At 52.5% G+C, this 13,424-nt stretch overlaps 2 protein-coding genes across 2 annotated transcripts in view; both read right to left on the bottom strand.

The window, feature by feature from the left end:
• Positions 1-536: 536 nt before the first annotated feature.
• On the bottom strand, positions 537-3,579 carry RILP (Rab interacting lysosomal protein). Its single transcript, XM_065898040.1, is given in 9 exon segments — positions 537-610; positions 613-658; positions 1,048-1,141; positions 1,824-1,946; positions 2,269-2,414; positions 2,667-2,912; positions 3,001-3,107; positions 3,186-3,279; positions 3,352-3,579. Coding segments are annotated over 9 exon segments (1,158 nt in total).
• A 741-nt stretch (positions 3,580-4,320) lies between these two features.
• PRPF8 (pre-mRNA processing factor 8) overlaps positions 4,321-13,424 on the bottom strand; it is a 36,524-nt gene continuing 27,420 nt past the window's right edge. The window contains exons 25-42 of the mRNA XM_065897880.1: positions 13,239-13,418; positions 12,900-13,035; positions 12,615-12,784; positions 12,310-12,439; positions 12,049-12,195; positions 11,690-11,850; positions 11,194-11,385; positions 10,009-10,246; positions 9,733-9,861; positions 8,727-8,840; positions 8,469-8,642; positions 7,990-8,183; positions 7,025-7,264; positions 6,786-6,927; positions 5,403-5,543; positions 5,129-5,268; positions 4,821-5,023; positions 4,321-4,650 (exon numbers count right to left, since the gene is read on the bottom strand). Of these exons, the coding sequence (XP_065753952.1) occupies positions 4,496-4,650; positions 4,821-5,023; positions 5,129-5,268; positions 5,403-5,543; positions 6,786-6,927; positions 7,025-7,264; positions 7,990-8,183; positions 8,469-8,642; positions 8,727-8,840; positions 9,733-9,861; positions 10,009-10,246; positions 11,194-11,385; positions 11,690-11,850; positions 12,049-12,195; positions 12,310-12,439; positions 12,615-12,784; positions 12,900-13,035; positions 13,239-13,418 (2,986 nt within the window). The 3' untranslated portion in view covers positions 4,321-4,495. The remainder of the gene's footprint in view (positions 4,651-4,820; positions 5,024-5,128; positions 5,269-5,402; positions 5,544-6,785; positions 6,928-7,024; positions 7,265-7,989; positions 8,184-8,468; positions 8,643-8,726; positions 8,841-9,732; positions 9,862-10,008; positions 10,247-11,193; positions 11,386-11,689; positions 11,851-12,048; positions 12,196-12,309; positions 12,440-12,614; positions 12,785-12,899; positions 13,036-13,238; positions 13,419-13,424) is intronic.

Raw genomic sequence — 13,424 nt, forward strand, 5'->3', positions numbered from 1 at the left:
GAGAGGACCAGACACCAGCGTACAGAAAGGAAAAGGAAGGCCAATGGCGAGGGCTGAGCAGGGGCTTCAGGGTCTGGTCTCAGTCTGGTCGGGGGGCAGGAAGATAAGGCTGTAAGTTACGGGTACTGGGATAGGCGAGGGGGTGAGCCATGGATACCCACTAGGTCACACTCCCCAGTGGAGGTCCACGCTGGGAGAAGCCTCCCCAGCCAGTGACAACCAAGGGGAACTTCCTGGCAGAGCTGGGCAGGGGCAGACCACTGACAGACAGACATGGAGCAGTTTCTGGGTATCACGGGCAGTTGCTTTATTACATTAGCTTAGGCCATCCGTACAAACACCTGGGAGGGAGGTAGTCAACTCTCCATTTCGTGGATGGGGAAACTGAAACTCACAGAAGCAGCACTTTTATCTGGCCCTGGAGGCTTGGCACAGAGATACAGGAAGGAAGGTAGGTTGAGCTCCCCGTCACACCCTGGCTCAGGCCAGGGTTAGAAAAGAGCCTGGGGAGGGGGGGGAAGGAGGGAGCCCTGTCCTCATCTGAGGTCACACGTCCACCCCCAGACAGACTCCGGAGTCAGGCAGGCCTCTGGGGCAGCTGAGACCCCTCATGAAGATACTCATCGAGAGCAGAGCAGGGCCGGTCAGGAGTTGGGGGCTGTCAGGCTGCCCCCAGGCTCCACGGGGGTGGCTGTGGAGCCTCCTCCCCTCCCCGTATTCTCGCTGGTAGCCGCAATGCTGGCCTCAGCCTCAGGGGCCTCTGTTCCACCCAGACACCACAGGCCCAAGCTGGGGGGAGAGCCAAGAGGTGCTGTGAGCCTGGATGCCAGGGAGGTCAAGGATAGGGGCCGAAGGCAGAGGGTGCTGTAAAAAGGGGACTCAAGAGGACGACAGGGCAGCATGAGGCAGGGGGAGGTAAAGGGGCCACCAGAGGAGCGGGAGGGGACGGGCATGCTCAGAGCTCAGGGCGGCTGGGTGAGCCGCAGTGGAGCGGGAAAGGTGGGGTCCCTCCACTCCCACCACATTTGTCCTTCCTCTTCCCCCAACATACAAACTCTGTATTCTGGACTCAGGGGGTGGGGGCTGGAGGTGGTCTCCCTTATCCCTGGAGAGCAGGAGCCATGAGCCATCCTCATCGTCACTGAGGCAGAGGAGAGAGGAGTTGTGAGGGTCATTTGTCAAGGCCCTGAGGGACAGCGGGACTCCAGCTATGTTCAGCCTTCTGTGCAGCCCCCAGGAGCAGGCAGGGGAGGACAAAGAGACTTCAGGGGCCCCAAAGCTAGAGACAAGGAAGAGCAGGGGAGACGGAGGACAACTAGAGGATTCTTTTTCTTTTTGGCCGTGCCCCACGGCGTGCGGGATCTTAGTTCCCCGACCAGGGATCGAACCCGTGCCCCCTGCAGTGGAAGCACGGAGTCTTAACCACTGGACCGCCAGGGAAGCCCCCTCCTGAGGCTTTTTATTTTCTAGCCTGACACACAGCAGGCCCCTGACAAGACTGCAGATACAGCCTTACCCATCTGAGAACGAACAGATATGCAGCCAAGACAAGAAACCGAAAACTGACTGTGGAGAAGCAGAATCAGCAGGTTTCTTCAGCAGGATGTACAGGGAGCACGGCAGGTGGGAGCAGTGCGATCCAGAGAGAAGGGTGCTGGGCTCAGGACGGCAGGCTCAGGGGATGACCAGGCCAGGTTAGGTTCTAGAAGTGACTAAGCTAGGTGACAGGCTCAAGGTGTGACTAGATTGGGGTGACAGGTACAGTCTGAGGCAACAGGCTCAGAAGGTGACCAGGCTCAGTGGGAATGGAGGCAGGGACTTACCTGCTCTCTGCTTCCTCTGGGGTCCCTAACATCTTGGCCTTGATCTTCCTTCGTTGCTTCCTGATAGCCACCTTCATGGCTTCGAGCAGAAGCCCGGGGACCCGGTGGTCTGTGAGCAGCTCCCTACAGAGGAGGGGGAGGGGCAGAGAAAAAGCAGTGGGGATGCCAAGAGTAGGTCTCGTCCCGACCTTAGTTTAGATGTCACCCCTCCTAGGAATACTTCCTTGATGGCTGCTGTGACCCTTTGCAATGGCCCACCCCGTGTGGAAGAAGTTCCAGGAGGGCAGGGGCTTTGCGATTCTCGTCCTCCAGTGCCCAGCACAGTGCCCGGCGCACGACAGGGTGGATATATCGATGACCCAAAGAATGAGGAGCGTGAACCGAGGCCTGGGAACAGGTGCAAGTGGTGCCCCCGAGCCTCCCCACCCCTGTCCTGAGCCCTCACCGCTGGAAGTAGGCCAACTCCTCCTTCAGCAGGAACACATTGGCTTTGAGCTCATTCCTCTCCTGAAGGATCTGTTCAACCTCCTCTCGACTGAAGCCGCACTGCCCTACCTTGGGGGGGCGTCCTGGCGACGGCAGGGCATCCGCCTGCGGAAGGACAGGCTTGGTCAGGGGGGCGCCTCGGTTGGAGAGGGACGCTAGAGGGTGACTGGCAGGGAGACTTGGGAGGCCAGGGCGCTACAATAGATGCCAGACCGGTGCTCTGGCTGAGACTGGGGGCGGGGGCCGGCTGGGGGCGCACACTCGTGCCACCTTCCAACTTCCCGGTGGCCCTAACTACGCAGCACAGCAAACCTTTCCCGAGTGCCGGACCGGTCCCTGACCTCATCCGGCACTCACCCGGTCCTCAGGGGTCCCCGGGGCTCCTGTGCCCGCGGCTGCCGTCTCGGGCTCCTGCCTCTGCTCGCACCTGGGCGCCGCGGCCTGGCCGTGCGCCTGCTCTGGCGCGGGCTCCAAGGTCGCTTCGCGCCGCCGCTCTGATTCGCTCTCGCGGTCCCGCGCGGCGCGCAGCTGGGTTTGTACTGCGGCCAGCTTGTGCCGCAACTCCGCATTCACCAGCAGGAGGCGCTGCAGCTGCTCCTGCAACTGTGGGCGGAGCAAAGGGGGCTGGTGGGCGGGGCGCCGGAGGGCCGGGAAAGCCCCGCCTCCGCACGTCGCCCCGCCCTGCCCTCACCGCCTCAGTCTCCTGGCTGCGCTGCCGCAGGTCGCGGTTGTGCGCCCGGAGTTCGTCCCGTTGGCGGTCGGTCACCTCCTTGAGCTGCCGCAGCAGAGCGCGCTCCTCTGAGGAAGGGGCGTTCTCAGCGGCGGCCCGCGGGGAGAGGCCCTGAGCCTCCCCGACCCCGGTAGGCCCGCACTCACCCTGTGGCCCAGAGCGCAACTCTCTGCAGAGGCGCTCGTTCTCCTCCCGCAGCTGCCGCAGCTCGAGTTCGGCCTGCTGCGCGGATACCTGCAGCTGGAGAGGCCGCGCCGTCAGGGCCGGGCCCCACCAGCCCGCGGGCGGCTACGGGAGGGCGCCGTGACTCACCGAGTCCGGGGCGGGCCCCACGGCCGCCTTTTCCAGGAGCTCCAGCGCCTGCACCACCAGCGGCACGAGCCCGGCCGCCGCCTCCGGCCCGAAGCGGCGCGCCAGCTCCTTCAGCTCAGTGCCCAAGGCCCCCGCTAGGTGGTACACGAGCTCCGCAGCAGTCCCCGACCCCGCGGCCACCCGAGGCCCCCAGCAGTGCGCCCCAGGCCCCACCCTCCTGGGCTCCATGTCCCCCGAAGGCGACTAGGGCTGCTACACCCTCCTCCCCACAACTGGGGAAGGAAAAGGCCAACCAGTCCTGGCCCAGGAAGCAGTTTAGGACGGCAGAGGGCGGGGTAGTAATTAAGGGGAAAAGGCTGGGGAAGGAGAGTCTCAGTGCCCTGCTCCCTGTCCTGTTCAAGCCCCCAAGGTCACAGGAAGCAGGACAGCCAACTTCCAGCCAGGTGTCCAGGAGCTGAGGCTCAGGGCTGTAAGTGGTCACTTTCGACAAGCCCTCCCCACAGTGCCCACACCAGGCTCCACCCCTGTGTCTGGAGTCATGGGGCCTGACTTGGCTGCCAACTCTCCGGGCAAGAGGTCAGAGGTAGGAGAGCTGTCACTGGCCTCAACCAGACGCAGCCGACTGTCCAGCCATGTGCCTGTTTCCAAGACAGATTGAGAGTGACACAAAGCTTAAAGGGCTAGGCTGGGCACCACAGCTGCAGACTGCTCCAAGAGACGTTGGAAAGTGGTGAGTGTTCCCAAGTATTTTGGAGGGAAATTGGCAAATGTCGTCATGGCAGCAGGAGTGTGAAGGCCCAAGTCCCCTTCAGTTCTCTGAGTTTAGAGAATATTTACCCCCATAGCTCCTGAATATCAGGGGGCCTCAAGGATCAGTCCAGCAGCTTGCTGTGAACAAGTCTGGCCTCTGCCACCCTTACACCCAGAATTCGAGCTGTAATTCGAGGGAAAAAAAAAAACCTCAACAACTCCTATTTATACAAAATTTATTATACTTTGTTCAGAATTACAAGTCACCACGAGGTCAACAACATAAGCACAAAATAGAGGAAAATGGGGCCAAGCTGTTGAATGTCACCAGCTTGTCTGTGAGGGTAAAAGGCTCTAGCCTCTGGGGAGTCTGAAGCAGGAGGTGAGGAGACAACTAGGCATAGAGGTCCTCTCGGTCCGCAGAGTAGACCTCGCCCTCCTGCAGGAGAGCAAAGTTGAGGAAGTGGGAGGGTCTGTGCACCTCGTGGTAGAACTCTTTGGGGTTTGCCAGCTGTAGCTCATACTTCATGTTGGGATCATGCCGAACACCTTGGAGTAGAAGGAAAGGGCCAGTGTTGACAAGGTCCACCTGCCTCACCCTGCTGGGTCCTGGGCCATCTCCAAACCAGAGCCCGGCCCTAAGTGCTAAGGGTGATGGCCTAACCCCAAGCCCACCATCCTGTGTGCCCCGCCACCACCCCACACGCTGCCTCACATACCCATAAAGTTGTAGTTCCACGAGGACTGGGCAGGGACCATAAAGAAGCCAAGGAAGCGGTCTGACAGTAGCATCTGGACCCTCTCGTAGTGCGAGGGTAGGTAGCCCTTGGGGTTGTTGCCCTTGTCTGTGTTCTGGCGGCCCCATTCATAGCCACTGGGGGTCAGCTTGTAGGCTGTCAGGGTGCAGGAGCCTGGTGTGAAGCTGGAAGAGGAATGAGGACAGAGTCAGCACTCAGGCCACCATTCCTGGGCCCTGGCCCGCAATGCCTGCCCCATCGTACTTCCTCCCAAGGCGGCCCAACCCCACCTGCAGGTGATGATAATGGTCTTCTCGCCATCCCAAGATGGGTTGTCAGCCATGATCTTGGCATGGGTGGTGACATCCTGGGGTGACAGCTGGGGGGACTCATTGGGCTGAGTGTGGATCCAACCTAAGGGTTCCATCTCCTATGGGCAGAGCAGTGAAAAGCTATTTAGAGCCCCGTCTGCAGACAGGAATCCCACCCGTGAGAGTAACACCCCTGCTTTCCCTCCACCACCTTGAGAGCAGAAAGCCCCGGTTCTCCTACACCCCCGCTAACCTTGAGGTACTCATGCTGGGGCAGCTGGCCAGGCAGGTGCACAGTCTGGTGAGTGCCCCACTGTGGTACCATCACGATGCAGCGGATCTCCTTCACCTGGGGGTTATCTGGTGGGCTCACCCCATAGAGGTACCCTGCAATCTGGAGACAAGGGGGTCAAGAGCCAAAGAGATTCTTAGTACCAGCCCAGATTTGGGGCTGTCAGCCCTGTGTTTAATTCCCTTCTCCGAGAACAAGGACAGAGTTTCTCAAATGTGGCCAGAATGTCCTGCATCAAAAACGCCTGGGGGTGCTTATTCAAAACGTTAAAACACAGACCTCACCTCAGACTTAGCACAGCAGAATCTCAAGCGGGGTCCAGGAATCAGCACTGCTCACACATTCCCCAGTTGATTATTTAAGTATTTAAGTACAGTGTCCATAAACAAATGAGCACACAAGCACAGAGCTCATGCATTTCCACAAACTGAACACATCTATAAAATCAGCACTCAGCAGTACTTTAAATTTTACATTGTCATGAACAAAGTAAGAAAACTTGTGTTCCTATAAACTCACCCAACACAGGATACTAACAATCTTCAAATTCACCAAACTGAGGCCACAAGTTGGTGTTTTATAAAAACATGATTCTCCCTGATTACTAGTAAAGTTGACCATCTTTTCATATATTTTCCAACTTCAGTTCCTTTTCTGAACTACCATCATACTCCTTTGCCCATTCTTCTACAGTTATCTTTTATAAAAATCAACTCTGAGAATTCCCTATTCTAGATCCAAACCCACTATATCTTAAGAGTTATGCAAATATTTTCTTCCTGTTTTTAGTTTGTCTTCTGTGGTACCCCTTTGTCACACACAAATTATTAATTTTGATGATGGCTTTGTGTCTTGTTTAAGAAGGTTATCCTAACTTTAAGACGATAAATATTTTCTTCTAATATTTTACTACAGTTTAGTATTTTACGTTCAGATTTGTACTCCACCTGTATTTGACTTCTGTTAAGTGCTATGAGGCAGGGATCAAGCCTCCTTTTGCTGACTGTTTCAGTATCATAAGGCACGCTTAATCCCACAGATGAAGTGGGATCCTCAGGTGATACAACACATTTATTATATACACATGAATCTGTTTCTATATATCCTCTTCCAATAACTTCTAGGCCAAAAATACATCATTTCTCAATTGCCATAGCTTTATAATGTTTTGGTATCTGGTGGGGGCCGAAACCCTCCTCCCTCCCTGTTTTGGCTATCCTTGTATATTTACTCATCTATCAATTTCAATAACAGCACCTCCAGTTCCAGGAAATCTCAGGTGAGTTTTAGGCACATAAAATGTTTGGCACACACTGTGGCCTAGCTGAACAAATACATACTCACTTGGGCCCGAAGGTCAGATATGCAGATAAACTTCTTAAGCACGTTCTTGGGAAGAATATAGGTATAACCAGTCTCCTTGATGTCATCAGATGAAACATAGATGTGATTGGTCCTTAAGTGCAGGTTGGCGGCAGAGATGGCCCTGAAAACAGGTAGGGAATGTTGGCATTTCTCAACTCAAGCACCTCAGGTAGCACCAGAGGCCTTTCCATCCCTACCCCTCTTGCCCCTTATACTACCTGACCCTCCATTCAGTCTTAGATGAGAAAGTCTGGGTCTCATAGTTGCTGGTGGTAGAGGTGATGATTTCGTCACCATGCTTGTTGACAGTACGAGTCTGGGTTGCAGTCAGCTGTGACTGTTCCTTGGTCTGCTTCTCAATCTCAGCTATCTGCTGCCGCTGCTGTGATGGTGCAGAGATCTCCATACCCAGGATGATGTCTCGAATTTCTGATTGTGTCAGTGATGCCACATTCACACTGTGGGGACAGTGTGGGTCACACCACAAGGATCCCTTCCCCTTGGTCACTTACGTCCCAATGGCAAGGTGTAACTTGGTGGGACAGGAGAGCCCATACTTTGACCCCAGATAATCTTCAACTGACACTTGAAGTATGAGGTGGAAATACACTAATACGGATAAGATTTGTCACATCCCAGGCTGGCCCTGTGCCTGTACACCTTTCAGCCATGCTCAAACCTGCTCAGCATCCGTACCTCCCACTTCTCCTCAACAAAAAGTGCCCTGGAACTGGAAAACTCTCAAAAACGGAAATCCTAGAACAAGTTCTCAATCACAGTTGATGTGTCTGCACCCTTACTGGGTGAACATTTTTGGTTGCCACAATGACAAGGAAGGAGAGAGAAGGAAGGTGTCTGTGTGTGTTATTAGCTGTGTTATCTGGGGGTCTGGGATGTTAGAACTTCCTGCAATGTATGGACAGTAAGGAAACGCCCTGCTCAAAATGGCAACAGTGCCTCTGCTAAGGAATAGCGCCCAAGTGTCAGCCTGAGCCCTGAGACATGAACACTTCCTATACCATCTGAAGACACTGCCTACCTACCTCTCCTCTGTAGGCATCTCTAGGACAATTTCTTGAGAAACTTCTGAGCTTAAAATGTTGCAAAAAACCAAGAAGGCATATACTGAGCCACCCATTTTACCCTTTTTGGATCTCTCATCTGTATCCCCACCACTGCTCACTTGTTTTTCTTGCCGTAGTCAGCCAAGATAAGGTCCTTGAGCTGCACCTCCACCTTGATCCACTCCTCGTCAGTCAGAGTGGGCCAGATGTGGTGTGGTTCTGTGATCGTAGTCTTGTCTGGCTTCAGGATGACCTTCGCCCGGTCGTTGTTCACATGCAGGGCACGCAGAATCAGGATGAGGCGGGAGAAAGCCTAGGGAGAGATGTGGCAGCATGGGAGGGGGTCGGCTACTTGATGTTCTTCCCCTCTCCTCCAGCCTATCCTTTCAGGAGACCCAAGGACCCATTTCAAACCCTACGGTGCTCCCCTCACCATGAGTCAACTTGATATGCAGAGTCACTGGCCCATGCACAGGCTGAAGATGTGAAAATGGCCCCATAAGAGGCCTGTGGGACAACCTAAGGCACAGAACCTTCCTGTGACCCCAAACCCACTCCTCTTAGAGTGACCCTCCCTCCTCGTGAGGTGGCTTCATACCGTGTAAGATGAGATAGTCTTGAGCCAGTCATCATAGAGGTTAAAGAGAACCATCTGCGGCTCAGTGGCTTTAAGGATGAGATCCCCAAACTTTTCCACCTTGAGACAAGCCTGGAAGGGGAGCTGGAGCTCTGATCCTTTGATCACAATATTGGGGAAGTCCAGCAAGTGCACCTGAGACAAGATCAAGTCCAAGTTTAGAAACAGAACCAGCAGGTCTCAGCCCTCTTGCCTTCTACCTCATTCACCACCTCTCACCTCCAATGGATCGAGCATGCCTTTCCTGGTGACAATGATCTGCTTGGGCTGCTCCTCCACTGGTAGAGATCGGATCAGGGCAGCCACCTCCTCAGCTGTCTTCCACTTAGCCAACTAAAAAGCAAGAGCGAAGAACATGGAAACTGAGTCTCCACCCTCCCAGGTCAACTAGAACAAAAAATTCTAGTCTTAAAATAATTAGACTATGTTTCTATCACACACTGCTGTTGGATGTTAGGTACTTCAGAGGTATAGAAAAAACGTCCAATGGTCTTGCCCCAAAGGGTGTTTCAACCTCGCTGGCCAGACAAAGCTCACACAATGCCACGAGCTAGTATTTGATTATATACACGCTATGTCAGGGACAAGAGAAATTAAGGCTAAGGTCATAAAAAGCTGCACAAATAAAGAAGTCTTAAGGGATGAGTAAGACAGTGATTAACAGAAGAGAAGAGTTCATTCTAGAAGCAAAGACCTATAAGCAAAGCCACAGAGGTGGAGATGCTCATCAGGGTTTGGGATACCAGGATCCTGGACTGACTGCCGGAGGAAACATGCTACAGAGGAAGAGGAACTGTGGCTGGACAGGTTACAGGCCAACCAGATGTTAAGCATCTAGGAAACCAAAAAGTTAATTCAGCAAAAAGAAAGGGGCTGCCAAAGGCTTTGAGGAGGAGAAGAGATTTGGTGAAAATGACATTTTAAGAGTGCTTGTTCCCTTTAGAAAGATGATTTTTCATAGCCCTCTTCAAGATAGGTTAGAGATGGGAGATTCAAGAAGCAGAGACGCCAGCTTGTAGGTAATGAAGGACCTCAAATATTCTTGGACCTCTTATAGAAGAACACTTCCCAAGTTAAGTAATTCAGGAAAAAAGTTTAAATGAGATGTCCTGAATCTTACAAAGAGAGAGACAGGAGATTCTCTCTCTCATATACACACCCCCCACATACCAAAGAGTAAGAGGCAGCAAAGTTCGACAGCCTCTCTACCCTTTAACATGCTCACCTGCCCCAAACGCTTCTGTCCAGCCCACACAGATGTGTGAATTATCTTGAGAAACAGCTGCCCTGTGCGTGGGTTGAAGATGAAGATGGCCCCATTGATGGGCTTGGTGGTCAGGTTCCCTTCAAAGGTCTAAGGAATGATTACATCAGTTAGCACAGTCTAGACACAACCAGCCCGCCTTCCTCGCAATATGCACGCACTTGCCCGGCCACCGAAACGCTGCATCGAACAGGCATACACAGAGCCCCACACCCACACGCTGCATCTAACTCTCACCTTATGGATAGTCACTCTGTAGACATTCGTGTCATCCACAAACCAGATAATCTGGTTGGAAAAGAGTTCACCATAGTTCTGAGAGGACAGATAGGGCTCAGTGGGCTCAGATGAATAAAGCTGCAGCCCTTTACGGATCCGTTCACGTAACACATACAAGGCAGGGTTTGCCTTCATGATCTTGGCCATGGCCTGCTGTATGAGGGGCTTGCTGCCAGGGAACCAGTTTCCATAGGCACTGTGAGGGTGGAAGAGGCAAGAAAGGTTAAGACCAGGCTGGCAGTCCCAGGAACAAGGCAAACTGCGACTCTACAGAGGAAGAAAAGGCTGTTGGTCAGGCTGAGAATGAGTGCCTGCTCATGTACATAGAGGCAGGGAAGAAAGAGTCAGTGACACCAGTGGAGGAAACGGCCAACCTCACCTCACCTGGGCAAACTAAAAAAACACGTGTATATTAAAGTACGGGGCAGGGGGGAGGGATAAATTAGGAGGTTGAGATTAGCATATACATACTACTATATATAAAATAGATAATCAACAAGGACCTACTGTATATAGCACAGGGAACTCTACTCAATACTCTGTAATAATCTATATCAGAAAAATATCCTAAAAACAATAGATATATGTATACATATAACTAAATCACTTTGCTGTACACCTGAAACTAACACAACATTGTAAATCAACTGTACTGCAATGTAAAATAAAAATTAAGGGACTTCCTTCCTGGTGGTTCAGTGGTAAAGAATCCGCCTTACAATGCAGGGGATGCAAGGTTCGATCCCTGCTCCAGGAATTAAGATCCCACATGCCACGGCGTGTCTTAAGCCCGTGTGCCACAACTACTGAGCTCTCACTCATTCCTTAGACCTTTGAAGGGAACCAGACCACCAAGCCTCTCAATGGGGCCACCTTCATCATCGAACCTCAACTAGAGAGCCTGCGTGCCGCAAACTACAGAGCCCACACGCCACAACTACAGAGCCCACGCACTCTAGAACCTGCGTGCTACAACTAGAGAAAACTCGCACACCACAACTAGAGAGAAGCCCGCGTGCCACAACGAAGAGCCCGTGTGCTGTGACTAAGACCCGACACGCCCAAAAATAAATAATAAATAAAATACAATAAAGTGTGGGGCTGATGAAAAATATCAATACATGCTTCTGAGCCTCAACTTACCTATGCAGGTTATAGGCCAGGTCGATGGCAATGAGCACACCTGTGGGCGAAGGGTAGATACTCATGTTGTCTGTGGTGTAGTCCAAGAACTTGGCCCGGGCGTAGCGCTCAATGTCATGGGAATCATAGTCCCCCCAGCGCAACTGGATGTCAATCCAATACTTCTGAGTGGTGGTGCTGTCCATCACATCCCTGAGGGTGGAAAGGGGTCAGGAGTCTAGGCTTCCAGGAAGACACTGGCACAACCAATATCCCCAGAGCCACAAGAACTCTCAATCACTACGTCTAAATCTCAAAACCAACCCCTCTGCCTGTTCCAGATCAGCAAGACCCACCAGAGAATTAGCAGACCTGGCTGAGGGTGTTAACAGAATCAGGGGTAGAACTTGTTACAAATTAGAAAGAAAGGCAACCAGGGACAATTTCTAAAGTAGTGCTGCTAGAATAGTAAAACTAAGCTTCTTAGATGCCTAGGGCTGGGTCGTAAGGCACTTACTTAGAGTCTGCCAGCAATGAGGGCCGGGAGACATTCCACTTATAGGAGGCAAAGAGCAGGATATCTGCACAGGAAGAGTTCATCTTATAGGACTTTCGGGGGTGGATTGTCTCCTTTTGTACTGTCTCAATTTCCAGTGCATCCAGTTCCTGATCAAACACCTGGAGGCAAAGGTGGAAAGGTTATGACTGGTCATGGAAGCCCACTTAGAATGCGGGCTTATAGAACTTAAGACAATGTGGCACCTGGGACCACAACAGAAGTCTCATCCTTGGAGCTCTGAGGGTGGATTTCCCATACCCAAAAGAGAGAGCTGACCTGACTTTTCGTGGCATGCTCTCCCCTCAATTCTAGCCCACCTGACACAAGTCCATAACGATGCTCTCGTGGATCTTCTGCCACAAGTGAGCTCGGAAGATCTGGATGAGAGAGATCTTCAGTGTGGGGATCTTGCCGTGCATGAAGATACCTGTCAGGTCCAGCTGCACCTGAAAGCCTACGTATACCTGACAGGAAAAAGAGAGCGACACTAGAGACCGAGAGGTTCTCAGGACATAATTAAGGAAGTAGAAACTCTTGTTTTTAGCTTCCCATCTCCCATGTCTATCAATCACACTCACGTTGGCTCGGTTGATGGTTGGGGACCACCAGAGGGTGAATCTACGATTGGGAATCTGGTTCAATCCTGATCGCTGAGCATTGGTTAGTTTCTTCCACTTCATAGACTCCTCAAAACCACTGGCCTTCTCCCTGGGAAGCAGAAGAGACCAGGTAAAGTGACGTCCTGCCATCCCCCAGAACACTGCTGACCTCCTGGGGTGGCTGTGTGGGAAACACCGCAGTAGAACACAAAAGCATATGAGGGATGAGCTCAGAGGGCTGTGACCTGTGAGAGGTCACTGTAAGGGGAGAACAGAATCCTCACCAGAAAAGCCCCTCCCAGGTAGGGAAGTAAGTGCCCTTGAAGAGAGTGTGTTCCAGAATGCCTTCCACACCACCCAGGGCCTGGATCATGTCTGTACGGTAGTTGTTCAGGTTCCAGAGCTTTCCATCATGCCGCTGGTGTGTCCACCAAAAAGGGTTCTGCTTCAAAACCTAGATGGCAAGGTAGGTATGGTGAAGCTTCTGGGTGCCCACTGTTCCAGGTTCCCAGCATGGCCACAGACTCTCCTAATTCAGGGAAAATCTCTCCACTATCCCCTCCACGTACCTGGTACTGCTTAAAGTCAGTTCTGACACGCCAACCCTTATCATAAGCCAGTGTGTGCCGGTCCTTCTGGAAGAGGGTGTTGATTCGAGGAATGCCACGATCCCATGAATCCTCTAGATCTTCTAGGGTCAGTCGTCTGCCAAGGAAAAAAGATCAAAGTTAAAACAAATACTCATATGAAGAGTTCAGCATTCCTCCCTGGCCAAGGATAAACAGGGTCAGACATACAACCTACTTCCTTGACTCCATAAAAATACGGCATGCTCTACTCCTGACCTCCAGGCAGGACTCAAAGGTCACACCACTTAAAAGGACTGCTATGCCCTCCTGGATGCCCACCTGTTCTGCGCAATGGCCTCTTGTCTCTTGAGTGCATACTCAGCCCAGACCCGCTGAGAATCAATGAACTCACTCTCCCAGGGCTGTATGTAGCGATACAAGTTGGGAATCAGCTGGTCTTCTTCATGGCTCATTCCTGAACGAAAGTGTGTGATACCTACATCTGTCTGCTTGGACCACCTGTTT

The sequence above is a fragment of the Phocoena phocoena genome, chromosome 19 (genome assembly GCF_963924675.1).
Source record: "Phocoena phocoena chromosome 19, mPhoPho1.1, whole genome shotgun sequence".
In the NCBI taxonomy this organism is placed as follows: Eukaryota; Metazoa; Chordata; class Mammalia; order Artiodactyla; family Phocoenidae; genus Phocoena; species Phocoena phocoena.